The 17,647-nt window shown below is 42.7% G+C and overlaps 1 protein-coding gene across 2 annotated transcripts in view; it reads left to right on the plus strand.

Moving 5' to 3' along the window:
* The first annotated feature begins 2,415 nt into the window (after positions 1–2,415).
* The window catches only part of GABRB3 (gamma-aminobutyric acid type A receptor subunit beta3), a 196,777-nt gene continuing 181,545 nt past the window's right edge, over positions 2,416–17,647 (plus strand). The window contains exons 1-3 of one of the 2 annotated variants that reach the window (XM_059720968.1): positions 2,416–2,481; positions 4,697–4,788; positions 4,941–5,008. In XM_059720968.1, coding sequence (XP_059576951.1) covers positions 4,716–4,788; positions 4,941–5,008 — 141 coding nt within the window. In that variant the 5' untranslated portion in view covers positions 2,416–2,481; positions 4,697–4,715. Of the gene's footprint in view, positions 2,482–4,430; positions 4,598–4,696; positions 4,789–4,940; positions 5,009–17,647 lie in introns of those variants that run through there. The other variant, XM_006266946.3, reaches the window with a different exon arrangement.

The raw sequence follows: 17,647 nt of genomic DNA on the forward strand, positions 1-17,647 counted from the left end.
GGTGAGAATCTTAAGTAAAGGAATATACCTCCCTGTAGCCCAAAGACAGGATATAGGCAAACTGTAGCAGCATCAAATGGGAAAAGGAAACTACTGCTCTCAGCATAATGAAGCAGGGGGGTAGGGTAGCAACTGGGTCATCAGCCCTGGCTGCCAACTCTAGGGAGTGGGCAAATGAATAGAAGCAGCTGCGATGCTGGATCAGCCACTGCTGTACTGAGGGCAGTGCAGTAATGCTGCCTGACCCATATGTCACTGTGCCCAGGTCACTCAGCATCACATTATGCCTCTGGCTGCTCTAGTCCAGGGATATCGGGGTATCAAATTCATCCAGGTCATGTGGTGCATGCAAATGGCCCAGGCTAGACTGGCCCTAGGGACTGGATTCAGTGTGCAAAGCCAGTCTGTGGGCCCAATCAAGATCAATCTGGATCCAGTAGGGCCAGTTCAGAGACAGAAGGATCCACAGAATGATGTAGATATGAATTTCACAGGCTGAAGAGGATCTAGAACTAGGACTCTCACTAGGTAAGTGCTCAAACCATATACCCCATGCCTCTTGAATTCTTGCTTTCCCCATTACCCAACTTCAATTGTAGGGGTAGAAACCTAGGCTGTTTCTTGAAAAGCAGAAGATGTGGGTATGAATTTCCCCCATTGAAGAAGATCTAGAACTAGGCCACCTACTGCATAATTGCTCAAACCACTGGGCTCCATCAGTCAGTTGGGTGCCATCCCTCCAAACAGGACTAGATGTAGTGTACTGTAAGCAAGCAATAGGTGCCTAATGTACAGCTTGAGACAAGGGCTTAAGCTTCCAGGAGGGGTAAGAGTTCAGACACCCACTAAAGTCTACATCTAGGCATGACTAGGCTTTTGGAATCATTCTGTGGATGCCCTTGACTCTCTCCAGTCTCTGAATGGGCAAACTGGATCATTTTCTAGGGCTGAGGTACTTATATTTTAAACACCAAAATATAGGTGGCTCTTGAACCAAAAAGGATCCAGCCCGAGAGGCCTTTCTGTACATCTAGTCCACCTGTCATATAGTCCATTGAACATCTGCAATGACTAAAAGTAACTACTAAGCCTGATTGAAAGCTGGGTCCAAGAGAGCAAATGTTCTATATCTCCTTACAGTTTCCTGGCACATGTCCTCCCCTTGGACTATGTTTAAAGCTATCAACAAATAAATGGAACTAGTTACCCTATTAGGTCAGGTAAGAGAAGAAGTACTTTAATTAAGTAATAAAGTATGACAGACTCTGCAGGAGTGTTGATTCATTTACATTTCATACACATTTCCTAAGCACCTGAACAGGGCATTAATCAAAAGTACTGTATCCTCTAAAGTATTTTATTCCTATTATAAAATAGACTATCTATTAAAGAAAAGTTATTAATGTTTAAATATATTCTTATACCACATTAACTTGTTCATAAAGAATGTTCTTTCAGTGTTTCTTAATAGGTCCTTTCAGCTTTTAGGTTTCTCCAACCTTCATGTTCTCCTTACAGCCTAGCCAGGGACAATGGTTCAGTAATGCCAGAGCTAAATGTTCAAAAGTCATGAGTCAGGCCTCAAAAATCTTGAGCATTTTAAAAATAATATTTGGGTCCTTTTTGGGTACCATTTGCTTTTTATCCCTTGAGCTATGCTTCAGATCAAATTTGCAAGTTTTCCTCTACAAGCACAAGACATAGATACTTTATTTTTTTTTCATGAAAGCCAATATTTTCACATAAACCTATTATTATAGAAATTGAGAATCAATGATGAAACATCAAATTTCAGAATATTTACAATGAAATCAAGAGAGCTGATAAAACTGTGGGTGTCTACATGACTCCAAAGTGCTCTAGGGAGCACCAGTCTCAAGCACACACCACCCACTCAGGCCCAGTCCCTTTCTGTGCATAGGAAACACAGCCAGTGGTCTCCCGGTCTCTGTCTCTGTTGCAGGTTCAGGGAAGGGTGGGAGACAGAAGTCATCAAGGCAGCTTCACTATCTTATTTCTGGGTTTGGCTCTTGCAAAGTGAAAATGGGAGTGGGTGGGTAGAGCATGTTCAAGAGCTGTGCTCTAGAGAAAGGTACAGAGTGGTATAGACATAATCTGTGAGTTTTGCCAAGATTGGTTTTATGATTGTAACAGAGAACCCCTGCCTCTATTACTAGGAAGGAGGGGAGTATAACCAGAGGTAGGCTGCAGGGGGCCTGAGAGCAAAGCAGCAGTGGGTGTGAGCTGCCTAGGAGAAAGGAGCCAGAGGCTGGAAAAGGACAGGTTTCTGATTGCAGAATTAACAGCACCTGAACTTTGGGAGGAGAGCAGGAGACAGGGTCACATGACTGAAGGAGGCTGGGCTTGGGCATATAAGCCCAGCCTCTAGTTAGGGAATGAGTAGTGTGGCCCTGTGCGTACAGGAAATGGAGCTCCCAGAAACAACTGGTTGCCGTGTGGAGTCAAGCCAACCCAGGAGAGGTATCTGGGGCTTGGGAAGGGGTTTTTATTTGTGTTAGGACCAGTTAGGTTGGGGGTTTTTTGGTTTGTGGCTATAGAGGAGGAGGAGGCCATGGGTAGGGTGCCTGGGAGGCATTCCCACTATCAGGGACAGGAGCTAGATCCAACCTGAGGAGGCTGAAGCTGTAGGATTGAAACTGGAGCCCCAGGAGGGGCTGCAGCGAAATCAGAGATGAGGCCCGGGAGCTGAGGTCTCATACCAGGACTGAGGGCTCAGTCACAGAAAAAGGGCCAAGGCTAGGATGACTAGACCCTAATATGTGCTTGGAGGCTTGAGGGAAGCACAGCCCCCCACAAGCATGAGTTGGATCTATCAGCAAGAACAGAACTGACAGATAAAGGGACCATAGGAGATTATCTCAGCCCAGGGACTGCCTTCTCAATAAACAAAACAAAAAAACCAAAGGCAAGGCAGATGAGAGACTGGAGGTGAGATGGGGTCAGAGGGAGCCAGCAGGTGGGTCAGACCCTAGGACGCACTAGGTACTGGATTGACCTACCCACAAAGCTCCTTATAATGACCTTTCGGTTTTACTTTGTATTGAAAACTGTAGCTCTGTGTATGCTTGTCTTTGAATGAATAGGCTTTTTGCCATTTACTGCAAAGACTACAGAGTTGGGTTCTATCCCACAGATCACGACCCCCTGTCTCTGTGGTTTTACAAGCTGGATTCTTTCAGTCTTCTTTAATGTTTCACCCTTGTGCAAAACTTGAGAATACTGTGATGCAGTGACTCCACATTCCCCTGGGGGTGCCAGCACCACAAATGTGAGGTCAAATGAAACATGGACATGTTCTCAGACCTTCTAGGGCATGTCTACACATGTGTTTTAATGCTCATTTACTTATTTTAGTGTCACAAAAAACTGTGCACTTTCACTAATGAGCATAAAATAGGCGTATGCACCTTTTTCTAGTACCTCACTAAATGTAATGCACATTAACGAACCTGTAGACACTCCCCTCTTGGGGAAGCAAGGTGCCAGGCACCCAGCACTGACAGGTAACTCCAGAGAGGCCTCAAGCTGGGTGCCTAAACTTTAGTGAACCCATTTAGAAAAATGGGGCTCTAGCTACTTGGGGGGGTGGGGCATCCCTACTCTTAGAGAAGCAGGGCTGTATGGCACCTCCAGAGGTCATCTAGTCCAACATTTCTTAACTTGTAGGTCACGACCTGAAAGTTGCAACAATATATGAAAGGGTCCCGACCAAACTTTAAAAATGGATTCTCCTTTAAAGGAGAAAAGCCATGGCTTTTCCCTCGCAGGCTGGCAGAGCTTCCCTCTCCACACCCCCTTCCCCCTGCCCCACACACTTGGGGGCTGGGGGCCGTGGGCCAGGAGTGAGGGGCACTGGGTCGATAATTATAAATGGGTCCAAGTACCAAAAAAGTTAGGACCCACTGCTCCAGCCCAACCCCCTGCCCCAGGCAAGCCCTGCCCTATCTAACCAGCCCTGCCTGAGCCATCCAGGTTGCCCTCGGGCCTTTGGGGGGGCCTTGAGGCTCCCGGCCTCGCCTCGGGGCTCCCTTGAGCGCTGAGTGAGAGCGGGAGGGAGCCGCAGGGCCCCTCAGGGGTGGGAGCTCTGGGCTTCAGGGGCTGCGTTGGCGGAGGGAGGCGGGCAGCAGCTGGCGGGGGGAGCGCTGGGCTGGCCCCCCGCGCTGGGGCAGCAGCACCTGTGGCGCCGGCCCCAGCGCCTCGGCCGTCGACCCGCCTAGGGGGAGGCGCCGCTCCGCCCCGCTCCCCCGGGACTGCCCGGAGCCCGGCCTGCCGCTCGCCAGGAGGAGGCAGCGGGCAGGCGGGGGAGCTGGCAGCCGGGCTCCGGCGGAGGGGGGCTCCCTCCGGGGGCTGCGGGGGCTCTGCGGCCCGGCGTGGGGGCGGCAGGGGACGGTGGGTGGCGGGGAGCACGGGCGCCTCCGCCTCCTCCCTCGCTCCCTCCCTCCTCGGCGGAGCTCAGGCTAAGCCGGAGCTGCGGCGGCGGCAGGGAGCGGGGAGGGATGTGGGGCTTCGCGGGAGGCAGGATCTTCGGGCTCTTCTCCGCTCCCGTGCTGGTGGCCGTGGTGTGCTGCGCCCAGAGGTAGGGGCCGCTGGGGTTGGCCGGGCTGGGGAGGCGAGGGGGTGCCCAGCCGGCCCAGCACCTCATGGCCTCTTCTCTGCCCCCCTTCCTCCTCCACAGCGTGAACGATCCCGGCAACATGTCCTTCGTGAAAGAAACTGTGGATAAATTGCTGAAAGGCTACGACATCCGCCTCCGCCCGGATTTTGGAGGTGAGGTGCCCCGGGGAGGCAGGGCGGGGGGTGTCCCGGCTCCCCCGGGTGCCGGAGGAGGCGTGGGAGAGGTCCCTCCCCGCGGAGCAGCGATGCTGCGGGGAAGCAGCGATGGGCAGGAGGTGATGGCTTCTCCTCCTCCGCCTCCCCAGGTCCCCCCGTCTGCGTTGGCATGAACATCGACATCGCCAGCATCGACATGGTGTCCGAAGTCAACATGGTGAGTCCTTGGAGTCTTCTGCCGTGGGAGGCTTGGAGCCGGGGTTGCGGGGTGCTCGCTGGTGGCGGGGTGCAGGCTGGCAAGGAGAAGGGGAAGGGGCTGGATCTTGGCTTGGCTGCTGGAACTTGGTTGGGGACCATCCCCAGAGCCCGGGGCAGGAAGCGCTTGGGCCAGTGCCATGTTGGGAGCTGCGGGCTTGCAAGATCCTGCAGTGGAGTAGCTGGCCAAGACCCGTGCAGCCAGAATCCACCTCTTACGTTAACCCACCTCCTCGAAAGCCTGGTGGGCCCGCTGTCAGTCACCCAGGGGCGGATGGCTGGCAGGGGCAGTTTTGTAGGTGGAAGGATGGAGGTAAGGCAAATGTTGCACGTAGTCGTTGTGTCTGGCCGCAAACTTTATGGCCTCGGGGGAGTGTTTTAGTCTTGGCCTGCCGCTGGTACTTGCCTCCTGTCGGGTTGTAATCCAGAGGGCAGCAAAGGCTAGAAAGGCTCGGCGGTGCCAACGGGGCACCGGGCGTTTTGATAGGGGCTGGCTGCTCAGGAGGCGGGGGGCGGGGAGGGAGGCTGGAGCCGCCCCGCACTGCAATGAACTGAGCGCGAGGCTCGGGCGCTGTCCCAGGTGCTGAACGCGAGCAGCTCGCACGCTTCTGGTGCCAAGTGCTGCGGGGTGGGGGGGGGGGGGGGCACGGAAAGCACTCTGGGAGAAGCACCTTGACTTTCTCGTGTGCAAGATTGAGATTTGAGCTGCCCAGGGCACGAAGTGATTATAAACGGCTCAACTCGCCTCTCATCACCATTGCACGGTGTTGGTTGAATTGTTCTGACTTACTATGGAACAGAAATTGCATTTTTTTCCTTGTAAAAATAGTCTCTCTTGTTACTAAACACATGGGTTTCAACACACTGAAAAGCAGGAGTAATGCCTCTAAAAGCAAAGAGAGAAAAGTAGTAAAAAGAGAAATTGGGGGGGGGGAAAAGCAGAGGTTATCTTAGGGTTTTTTAGATACCTTGGCTATCTTCTTCAAGGGTGAGTGTGTGTGTGTGTGTGTGTGTGTGTGTGTGTGTGTGTGTGTGTGTATACACACATACATGTATATAGTCGTGTGTGTGTACACATATGTATATGTGTACACACACACACACACACACACACACACACATATATATTATACACACATGAGTCAATATACATATACACATTCACCCACCCTTGAGGAAGATACCCAAGGTATCTAGAAAAACCTAAGGTAGATAACCTCTGCTTTCATTCCCAATTTCTCTTTTTACTACATTTCTCTTTTTTTTTTTTTTTAGAGGCAAATCTTATAAATCTTATAAATAAACCTGAGATAAATCTATAGGTCTACATACACATCTGTGTGTGCGTGTGTGTGTGTTGCTGCTGCTGTTTGCTTGTTTGCATTTTTTTTGGAGCACGAGAAAAAATATTATTCTGTAACTGGTAAACTCTGACTAGAGGAAGTTTATGCAAGCCTTTCTTTAGTTAGAATTCTTCAGACCTTCTTCCCAATTTCTATTTTTTTCTAGAAGAGTGAGCTGCACTTGGGTAAATGAAGACCTAAAATATACCAGTATATTGGACTTGAGAGTATCTAAAATGAAACTCCTACCTTACATAACTTTGAAGCACTATGTACCAGCACTTCAAACTAATTATTTAGGGGGCTGCTTAAATTATTAAAAAAATAGAACCTGATGAGTTTCTGTAACTTCTTTAGCATAATCTAGTGGATTAGAATCAAAGAAAAGTAGGGCTGGAAGGACCGCAGGAGGTCACCTTGTCCAACAGCCTATTCAAGGCATAATCACCCCTGACATTGGACTGGAAGGTACCAATTTTTTTAGTCATAATACTACATTTGACATAGATTCACCATATAGTTTTGAGCAAGTCACATATTCTCCCTATATCAGGTTTTCTCACCTGAAAAATCAAGGGAGTAATACTAAGTTCTTCCATTATACTTCCACAATCTTCCATTATTCTTACAGTGTAATTCATTTACTACAGTGTCATTCATTTGAAAACTGAGCTCCCCTTCAGAAACCAGAGCTAATTATTATACTTGTTAAATATACCCTGTGGCAGTGGTTCTCAACATTTTTTTTTTTTTTTTTTTTTTTGCAAACCACTTGAAAATTGCTGAGGATCTGGGCAGACCACTTAATAAATTTTTTTTTTCTCTACAAATCAAAGCAAACAACTCATATTTTAATATCAGTAGTCTTACCTCACAAGTACAGATATTTTCAATTGTTCCACAACCTTTCTGCAGACCATGTGAATGAAGCTCGTGGACCACAGTTTGAGAACCTCTGCCCTATGGTATTAAAGGCATGCACTTTTTCATTTATACATCTTTTACTGCCTCCTGTCTATTCACTCCTGCTTCTTCCTTTCCCTCCAGCACTTTGGGAAATGCTGAGATGGATCTTGTTAATATACTTTTTCCTTTCTTAAATGTTCTGAGTAGTGCTGTAATTAAAGAATATTTAAATTTTAAGTACCCACCAACACCTTTTAATCTTTTAAGTAAGTCTGCTACCTCAGACCTGTGAATTTTTCAGGCTTTCACAAAACTCAGGCATGTGCTGACATATTTACTATGGAAATTTCAAGCATTTCCATATAGTGACAGTAGCAAAGTATACTTAAGACTACTAATTTTTTATATCATAATTTGGAAAAATACAGATAGTTGCAGTTGGAAGAACTGAACCGTATCTGTTGAATTTCATGAATGGCTATCAACTAAAATTTTAATCTCTAATATGCCATTTTCCCCTTTTTAACCTCATTAACTACGTAAATGTCTTGCAGGAATTCCTTTCTAGAAGCTGTGTAATATTAACACTAATTTCCCTGATTTTAACCAACTTTTCTATCACCTTTGATATAATAAACCTGTTGAAATTCAACTGTACATTACAGATAAAATAACCAGAGGATATACATCCTTTGATTTTTTGGGGGGGGGGTTTTGGTGAGTTGTTTGTTTTTTTTTGCATATAAATCAAAAACAACTACAGTGATCTTCATTATACTGCCTTGTAGGCAGCTTGTAATATGGCTTTCAATGATATGGTGACAACGCTTGTTACAAGAACTATAGTTTGCATCATGCTCTTTCTTGAATCATCACTGAACTTCAGTTATTCACATAAAAATCTACCAATATGAATTTCCAGTTTCTTATATTTTTGTAAAATTTGCAGCAATATTGGATTTGGGACTTCTGCAGATTTGTGGGAATTTCTGCTGAAAACTATTTAAAAAAAAACCAACCCCTCCCTGCATGCCTTAACTATCTAGACCTTTTTTTATTTAAGGTATTGGATATTGGTATGCACCTCTACAGAGTAAATATTTAACTTCTTCTTTTACTTATTTCCAATATTAATACAGAGTACCTGGCATTTGCAAAGATTTTAGGCTTTCACAAGATCTAAATGCTTTACTGTAGAATTTTTAAATAAAGGGGAGTTTAAATTTGATCTACATCTCTAGGTCTTTAAGTACTTCAAATAATTATAGAAATGATTCAGATCATTTTGCTGTTCTGTTCCATAATCTGTTTACATACTATGTTTCCATAATAAGCTCTTAAGTTAATACTTTGAAGGCATATATACAAAAATTGCAGTCTATGCAGTTCGTTTGACTATTTGGAGTACGAAGGTGGTCCATAGGGTAAACTGTGTGAATGTGAATCTAAACATGTGCCTGCTTTTTGTATAATCAGATGTACAATTTTCCACACTTTTTTGCCACTTTTTTTTCCACAATTTTCCACACTTACACCATTTGGTGTTGACATGAATGTTTGTAGTAATTATGTTTACTTGTTACATGTATTTATTTCAATGGTAAATAGATGTTCAAATTAAAATATACACAGATAGTTTGCCTAATAACATCATATCAAAAGAGAATGAAGATTGGCTTGCCCTTATTGGAGGAGCTCAGCTTTATATTCTGTCTTTAAATTTGATTTACTGCATTTTTGACTCTGTATTTGTTTTTGTGCTACAAATGTTTTGCTTGGGTAAGGTATACATGGAAAAATAAATCAACTCTTACACTTTTTACCAGCACATTAAGCTCTACCCCGACGCGACAATATCTATAAATTGGGACAACTTATACTGTAGTTCTTGCACTTGTGAGTAACCCCATAATCGGTGAATTTGCTCATTTACATAACTTTTTGGCACACAAATATTCAATCTATGATATTTTTGACATAACTAATCATGCATTTTTTTCTGACCATTAGCCAACTACTTTCAATACCAAATGCAGATAAAAAGGTCATAATAGTGGATTAAGCTACTGCACATACATCCTAACATAGTTTTAGGATGTGTCTCAGGGAACTTGTTATGGCGTACAGAACCTTTAACTTCTAGATCACCAAGCAAACCAGCTGATGTTGAGGAGGACTGAAAGTTGCTACTGCTTGGCTGTTGAGTTTTGTGAAATAAATTGTTAACATCTACTTGGTTTTCCATTCATGTCTGAAAATATAACAAAATCACCATTACAATTTGAACTCGAGCTGCTAGTTTCAATTGAAAGGTCCAGAACTAATCCGTTGCCCCCTAGATATCATCTTCTGAGTAAGTTTTCAGGTGGTGGTGTGATGTTGTGTAAGAAGCCTAGTTCCCTAATCTACACCCTTTCTATGGATATGAAGGGGATTTAAGGACTGTTATCTAGTGTTTTTTCACAGGTTCTAATTTTTTTTTAAACTAAATTCAAACCCTAAAAGCCAGTAAGCATAGTTCATGGTACAGTCACACTGCTGTTTTGTGAGAATGTTACACCTGAGAAATTAGCCTGAGAAAGTCAGTCCATAAGCCTTACAGATGTTGGTTCTAAAAAGGGTGTAAGCGTTGTTAACACCTGAAGTTTTATTTTTGTACTTATTCCATTGTAGAAGTGCAAGTAAACATACAACCTTCACTAGGTTTCTACTGACTTTCAAAGCAGTTTTGACATACCCTTAACAAACTATGCTTAATTTTTACTGTGGGGTCATCTAATATTGTTGTTAACTAGGCACAGAACTCCTATGTTGCCTTAGGTGATGGTGAATAAACAATATTTTGTTTAATGTGCTACTATCATTTACTTTGTTACTTGTCATACTAAACTGGTATCTTACTATCTTGTAAATATTTTCCGTTTTTAAAGGTGAAATTATATCATGGATTAAATTTTAACTGGATTAAGGTATTATTAAGTTTCTGGAAGAGAAACTCGATCAGGCGGAGTAATGTTACACTCGAACTTTTTCATTAAAAACAAAAATAAAGGCCTATTAGTTCAAATCTATATAATGGCTGGGTGGGGGAGTATTTATATAGCTTAATCACACATAGTAAGTGTTAGTAAATTAATTATCAAAATGTTGTGCTACCTCGCAGTGCTTCTAGATGTCTTTCCACACTTATGTGAATTGGTGATGGTTATCTGGGTTTTTTAGGTAACTTGGCTATGGCTATTTAAAGGCAGACTCAGAAATGTTGATGTCAGTCAAGCATTAACAGAAAAGGATGTACACTGCAGTCTGTAAGGAGAAGAAGAATTAATTGCTTTCCATTCTCAAGTCATTTAAATCCAGTTATGGGTGGGAACTTCATCGATATTTTTGAGAGCTTATGTACATGAGTAGTCAGATTTTGTTTCAGTGAGAATACCTATGTATATACTTAGCAACATGAACTGAAATAATAAATATAAAAGGATAGCAAAATCAGACAGGCTAAGCTGCAAAACTAATGTAATGACCTGGATGATGGAATAAAATGTAGAGTATAAAATTTATGGGTGATACCAGACTGGGCAGGGATTGCAAGCACTCAGGAGAACAGGACCAGAATTCAAAATGATATTTGGAGAATAGTCCAAAATCAACAAAATGGGATTTAGACAAGTGCAAAGTGCTTTAGTTAGAAAATAGTAAGCAAATGCATAACTACAAAAATATGCATACATACAAAACGGAGACTATATGTTGCTATTTCAAGAAAGGCAAATCTCATACTGGGATGTATTAGCAGAAGTGTTGTATGAAAGGCACAGGATGCAATTATTTCCCTCTGCTTGGTGCTTGAGGCCTCAACTTGTTTATTACACCCAGTTTTAGGAAATGCAATTTAAGAGCGATATAGACACAGTGGGCACATCTACATAAGATGCTGACTGTACAGTAGACTGATACTACTGCACAATAGCTTCACATGTCAAAAATGGTTCTAAGATGCTACTGCACTGTAGCAACACTTAAAAGGCATTCACCGACCTACTGTACAGTAACTTCAGTTACTGCCCATTTATTTAGTACTTTCCTATACAAGTACTAAACAAATGCAAAACAACCACTGCACAGTAGCATCTTGTGTAGATGTGCCCAGTCTAGAGAATAGTGAGAAGAATGATTAAATGCTTAGAAAACATGACTGAGGAGTAAAGATTGAAAGAGGTATTCAACTTGTTTTTAATCTGAAAAAGAGACTGTAGAAAGATCACATAAAACATGTCAAAGGTTATTATCCAAAGGATGGTGGTCACCAGGGGAAGCTTAAGAAGAAATTGGCTTCATCTGAAGGCTATCCATAAAGCCTAGAATTTCTGAATAGAAGTTTCAAGAGCAGGTTACACAAATATCTCTTGGGGATGCTCTGGTTATACTTGATCCTGCCTCTGTCTATTGTGTTGGATTAGCTGATCTCTTGAAGTCCCATTCGCCCTACATTTTTATGATTCTGTGTTCAGGAATATTCCTTAGATTTGATTAATCTCCCATTAAAGTGACTAGGAGTCTGCAGTGATTCCAACAGATGTTGAATTTTGGCCTCTTAATATATTGGGAGATAGTTCTTCCATGAACTGAATCATCAATACCTCTTCTTCAGCTGACAGCCTTTGTAAATGCTAGCACTCTGAAATAAAAGAAAAATGTTTAAAAATACTGTATATCTTCAAGATTCATAAAAGCTAGCAAAATCTTTTCCATGGGCAGTTCCTTGGCAAATAAGAGTGGTTCTATTAAGGAAAGAGTGACATTTATACTGTGGAGACCCTTACAGCCAGATCCTATTCCACCTATCAGGGTGTGGACCCATTTCCATTTAGAGGGCTTTAAAAGAGAAAGGTGTCAAAAAGGCAGCAGCTGTTACATTCTAATTGCTGTGTGTGAATGAACTGAGAATGATTCAAATCTAACAAAAAGAGTCCAACCCTGTTTGAGGCAGTGTTAAAGTTGGAATGGGTTTCACTACTTTTAAATCTCACTTGGTTCATATATATCAATTAGAGCATAACAGCTGCTGCCCTTCTGAAATGTGATAGGGTTTCAAATGTACATGTATCCACCCACACCTTAAACACCTACATGGACTTAGGCAGTGTACATAAGTTGCTTTTTTTGCCATTTAAAGAACTTTATTGTTGTGACTTAACAGAAGTGCACAGCTTTACAGCACTTTAAAATGGGTATAGCACTTTAAATTAACCCTTGTTAAATTAAATATTAAATTTGAAGCTCTGTATTTTACAGTACTTGAGCAACCTACAGCGCTGTAAATAATTTCTCTACACTGGTCAAATTTCTGGTGATTCTACCAGTATCCTATGGGTTTTGTGAGCTGCCGCCTGGCCCCCTGGCAGCTGCAGTGCTCATTCCCTGTGAAGAGGGGGGGGAGGGTGAAAGGGACATGCCACAGGTAAAAGGCACACCGCACACTTGGAAAGTGCAGGGGGGGCTCAGAGCTCCCCCTCTCCCCCCACCAAACACTGCACTTGTCATATTTAAGAGTACTGCAACTTTATAGTGCTATAAAAAGTGCTCTAAATTACATCACTTGTAAAACATACACAGAGCACTTCTTTATATACACACCTGGGCACCTAAATAGGATCCCAATACACCTTTCCTGAGCACCTGAAAAAGTGTTAATGCAAAAGGTGGGTGGACCCAGAACCTCAGTGCTTTTATTGTGGTTTGGGTTTAAGACTCTGATGACAGCAGTTGCAAAAAATGATGAGTTAATGGTTCTTCAAAGATTTGAGAAGGGTGGAATTGGATTGCACTTAGTCCACCTATTAGTTGCCAAGAATATGGCCCTTAGGGTATTTCTATATGGTTCAAGGCAGCATCAGATTTGAGAAACTGCACCAGCTCTGCAAACACTAGCTCCTAATCTAAAAGCAATATAAGTATGTTAGTTCACTGCTCTTTACAGAGGCCAATTAGCTCAGCATAGTACTGCCTCATGCTGAACAGACATACCCTTACATACATTTCATAGATTTCATATTTCATAGACATTAGGGCTGGAAGGGACCTTGGAAGATCATCGAGTCCAGCCCCCTGCCCAAAGGGCAGGAAGTCAGCTGGGGTCATAGGATCCCAGCAAGATAAGCATCCAGTTTTATCTTGAAGGTGTTCAATGAAGGCGCTTGAACCACCTCCGGTGGCAGGCTGTTCCAGACCTTGGGGGCTCGGACAGTAAAGAAATTCTTCCTTATGTCCAGCCTGAAACGGTCTTGTAGTAGTTTATGACCATTCGACCTAGTCGTCATCCCTTGGGGCGCTCTGGTGAACAAACGTTCCCCCAGATACTGGTGGTCACCCCTGATAAACTTGTAGGTGGCCATCAGATCACCCCTGAGCCTGCGCTTTTCCAGGCTAAAGAGCCCCAGGGCTCTCAGCCTGTCATCGTAGGGTCTGCTTCCCTGACCTCTGATCATGCGCGTGGCTCTTCTCTGGACTCTCCCAAGCTTCTCCACATCCTTTCTGAATTGTGGAGCCCAAAACTGGACGCAGTACTCCAGCTGCGGCCTCACTAAGGCCGAGTACAAGGGGAGAATGACGTCCCGGGATTTGCTTGAGAAGCATCTATGGATGCAAGCCAGCGTTTTGGTCACTTTACTAGCCGCAGCATCGCCCTGGAGGCTCATGTTTGTGGAGGGCTACTCAGACTGGTAGTTCTACTGAAGTTAATGTTTCTTGTTATGTAGGTTCTTTGTAATTTGATGTGGGTAGCATAATTTAGCTCATGTTAAGAAACAATGACACCAAAGGCTAGGATCAGCTAGTAAGAACCTGTCTTTTCTCAACAATTTTTGTTCTAGTAATCAGGACTTTAATATATAAAGAAATTAAATTCTGGCAGTGTATTGTGTTAATAATATTTAATATTCTGTGTGCCAGAATATTGTGTTTTACTGTTTAAAGATAATGGAAATCTTTGAGAGAATTGGGTTTAGTAATATTTGGTAAATGGCACATGGCTTGAACCTTTCCAGAACACACACAGCTCCACATACAAAACTTGCTGGGGGAAAAAAATCATGCAAAAAAACAAAAACAAAACCTAGCTAGGAGAGGAATCTGTTTAAGTGGGATGTTGATTTAATATTTGTAATTGAATTTCACACTACTTTATACTTGTGTATGGCAAGAAAAAACCCTTAAGTATAAACATGTATAATTCATTATTGTAAATGTGAATGAACCAATAATTTTAGCAAAATAATATGTTCTGTCAGCATTTAGGAACCAGTTGCATATTGCTCTGATAATGTAACCTGCAATATCAATTTAACATTGTGTAGAGAGGGGAAGGGAGCTGAAACAGCTGTGCTAGAAGGTTTGCATTTATGCGGGTAACTGACAGTTCCTCAACAGTTTATGATTTTTTTTCTTTCTATTAATATGAATAGTGTGTTGTATTGACATTAGTTTGTATGCCAAGTCTGTAGGGAATATTTTTATTGAATTATCAGTTGATTTGTAATTTGGAAGAAAACAAATTAAAGATGCAATAAATAAATAAATAAATAACCCACCAAAAACAAGGCCTAGGCTATTTGAATTTGTTCATATATCATTATAAATTTAAGTTTATTTGGCACATTTGCTCTCCATCTAGCTCAGGTCTATGTTTCTGGCCTTTTCTAATTTGGGCTTTCTCTGTTGTTACTTTAGCACTGGTGTAACTCCATTGTTGGAAATATTAGTAGGTCAGGCATGGGTAATTTAACCATTGAGTGATCTAGTTCTGCTCAGAACAGTGGTAAAAATGTTGAATAGTTAGTATAGGTGTTCATAGGGAACCAAAAGCTCATTCCCTTTCTAAGTGTATTTCACTGCTTTATTGTCTTTCACATTAACTTCTGCCCTGGGACTGAAGGAACTCTAACACTAGCTCTAAAAGCATCAATGCTATGCTAGGGAGGTGTGTTGCATAGGAATGAATAGGGCAGTTTGTGTTTTCCCATCTCCTCTCAGGAAATTCTGTAACTCTTAGATAAGGAGTATTATTTATTTGCCAAACCATTAGGCAATGGATCCACCTTTCCATAATAAAGCTACACAGATTACTTTATACTGTGTTTATGCAATATATAATATATTGGTACAATATATGATAAAACAGTAATATAATTGCCTCATTAAAACCACTGAGCTAAGTTCTGCTAACCTGTAGGCCTTTGTCAACATCCAAGTTAATGGAGTCACATGTGTGTTCCTGACAGAAATTGGACAATTTTTTAAAATAATGGAACAAAAATTCTGCCCTTGATTTATTGTACATCCTACTTTGATGTAAGAAACCAAGGCCCAGACCATCAAAGTTATTGAGGCGCTAGAATTCCTTTGAGAACATGGGCCCAAATCACTTTCCTGGACCTGTGACTTACAGCTGACAGAGCTGTGGCTCAAAGTACTTATATAGACCTCTCTTTGGATCAGTTTTCTAAACATGTTTCACAAAACTTCTAAACCAATAATAACATTTACCTTGTAGTGCCTTTTTTATCTGAGGTTTTCAAAGCCCTTTACAAACATTTAGTTAACCGAGTCTCACCTCATGGTGAGCGAGAGGCAAGGGATATAATGAAAACACTTCATTAATCACTGACTTGAAGCACAAAAGATCTTTAGCAGCATATAGCAACAATATCCACTAATTTAGGACAAATGAAGAATTATATATCTAATTTAAACTACAGAGATTATTTTAAAATACATAAGGAATTTTTATAGCCCTGAGTTAAGATTTATGCAAGACAGAGTTCAATGACTTATTCCTTTAAATGCAAACAAAAGACATGTAATCACAACTGTTTTAGCCCTTGATCTTTCAGTAGAGATGTACAATTGTGTGTCCAGTCACTGTCACATAGCACTGTGCTGGTTTATTAGCTCTCCACTGACTTGCAGGGAAGAGTTTGACCCAACACTGCTTCCTGATACATCTCTGTCTCTTAAGATTGAAGTACATACTTAACTAAGAGATGCATGATGTAGATAATGTATAAGATGTAACTCTGCTCTGTCTTCTGCTTGATTGCAGTCTAAACATAGCTAACTACCTTTCTCTACATAGCTCTGTCTAGACCATGTTTGACATGTAAGTTGTATCCTAGTTATAACACAAAATGTGAAAGATGCAGTCTAGTTGAGACTGGCACTCTCTATATATCACATTTATGCTAAAATTAATTGCAGAATAAATGTCAAGGGTGATATGCATACATACCACTTAAGGCACCATACAATGGTAAACCGGCCATTAAAATGTCTACACGTTATGAAGGAATTTTTTTATGGCTGGTTTGTATGGTACCTTAAAATGAGCATGTGGAAGGTCATGAGGAGGGCTGACAATCCGCTAATTATTCACTTCAGCCCCAAGACTGTATTGGAGTCTTGAACTGGCCCTCGTGCAGCCTGGTAACAGTGCCAATAATCAGCTGATTATTGGCACAAGCCCCAGCCTGCCACATGTTCAAGACCCCAGTGCAGGCTCAGGGCTGGAGCCAAAAATTAGCTGATTGTCAGTCCCAGGACCAGACCTGCACACACCCAGCTTGCTGGTGTGATCAGGATCTTGGGTTCTCTCTGACCTGGCAAGTAGAAAGAATATGATTGGGATCTCACCCCCAATTCCAGAATTGCACCTTCTGTTGTGGCATGGTAGGTGGAGCAATTCATAGGATCAGGGACTAGATCCCATAACACCATTAAACATGTGCTGGGGACCTCTGAATGTACTACAGGTGGATTCTCCATTCCATTCTGGTTACTTAGTGCAACTAAATGGTCAAAGTTAGGTACGTAGTAAGTTGCCAGCATAGTCAGTGCTTTATTCCCTACTAACCTGAATCTTCAGAATAAGGAGTAGACTGGGGAGTAGATGAGACAATTCTGAGGTGGAATATTCACATAGTTGAGCTTCATGGACCTGCTTGCAAATGACTGTGGAGGAGTGAGGTCTGGCTGGGTGAGGAAAAGCCCTACCCCACTTCCCCAGACCTGCTCCTCTGTGATCAGGGGGAACGGGTCTGCCTGAGCAGGGAACTTCAACTTCCCTGCTTATGGAGAGGCACCTCAATTTTTCCCAGGGTGCTTCTCTGTAGGTGGGAAAAGTAGTCAGGTGGTGCAGGGGAGTTAGGGCCTCTCAGGCCCCCAGAGCACCCGCCCAGGGTGGCAGGAGAGTACAAGCAGCTCAGGCTGTTATACTCTTCTACCACAGAGGTAACAGATGTTCAGTGCAATGAAGCAACATAATCTATTATCACCTTTGTTATGCAATTGAATTT

The sequence above is a fragment of the Alligator mississippiensis genome, chromosome 1 (genome assembly GCF_030867095.1).
Source record: "Alligator mississippiensis isolate rAllMis1 chromosome 1, rAllMis1, whole genome shotgun sequence".
Lineage (NCBI taxonomy): Eukaryota > Metazoa > Chordata > Crocodylia > Alligatoridae > Alligator > Alligator mississippiensis.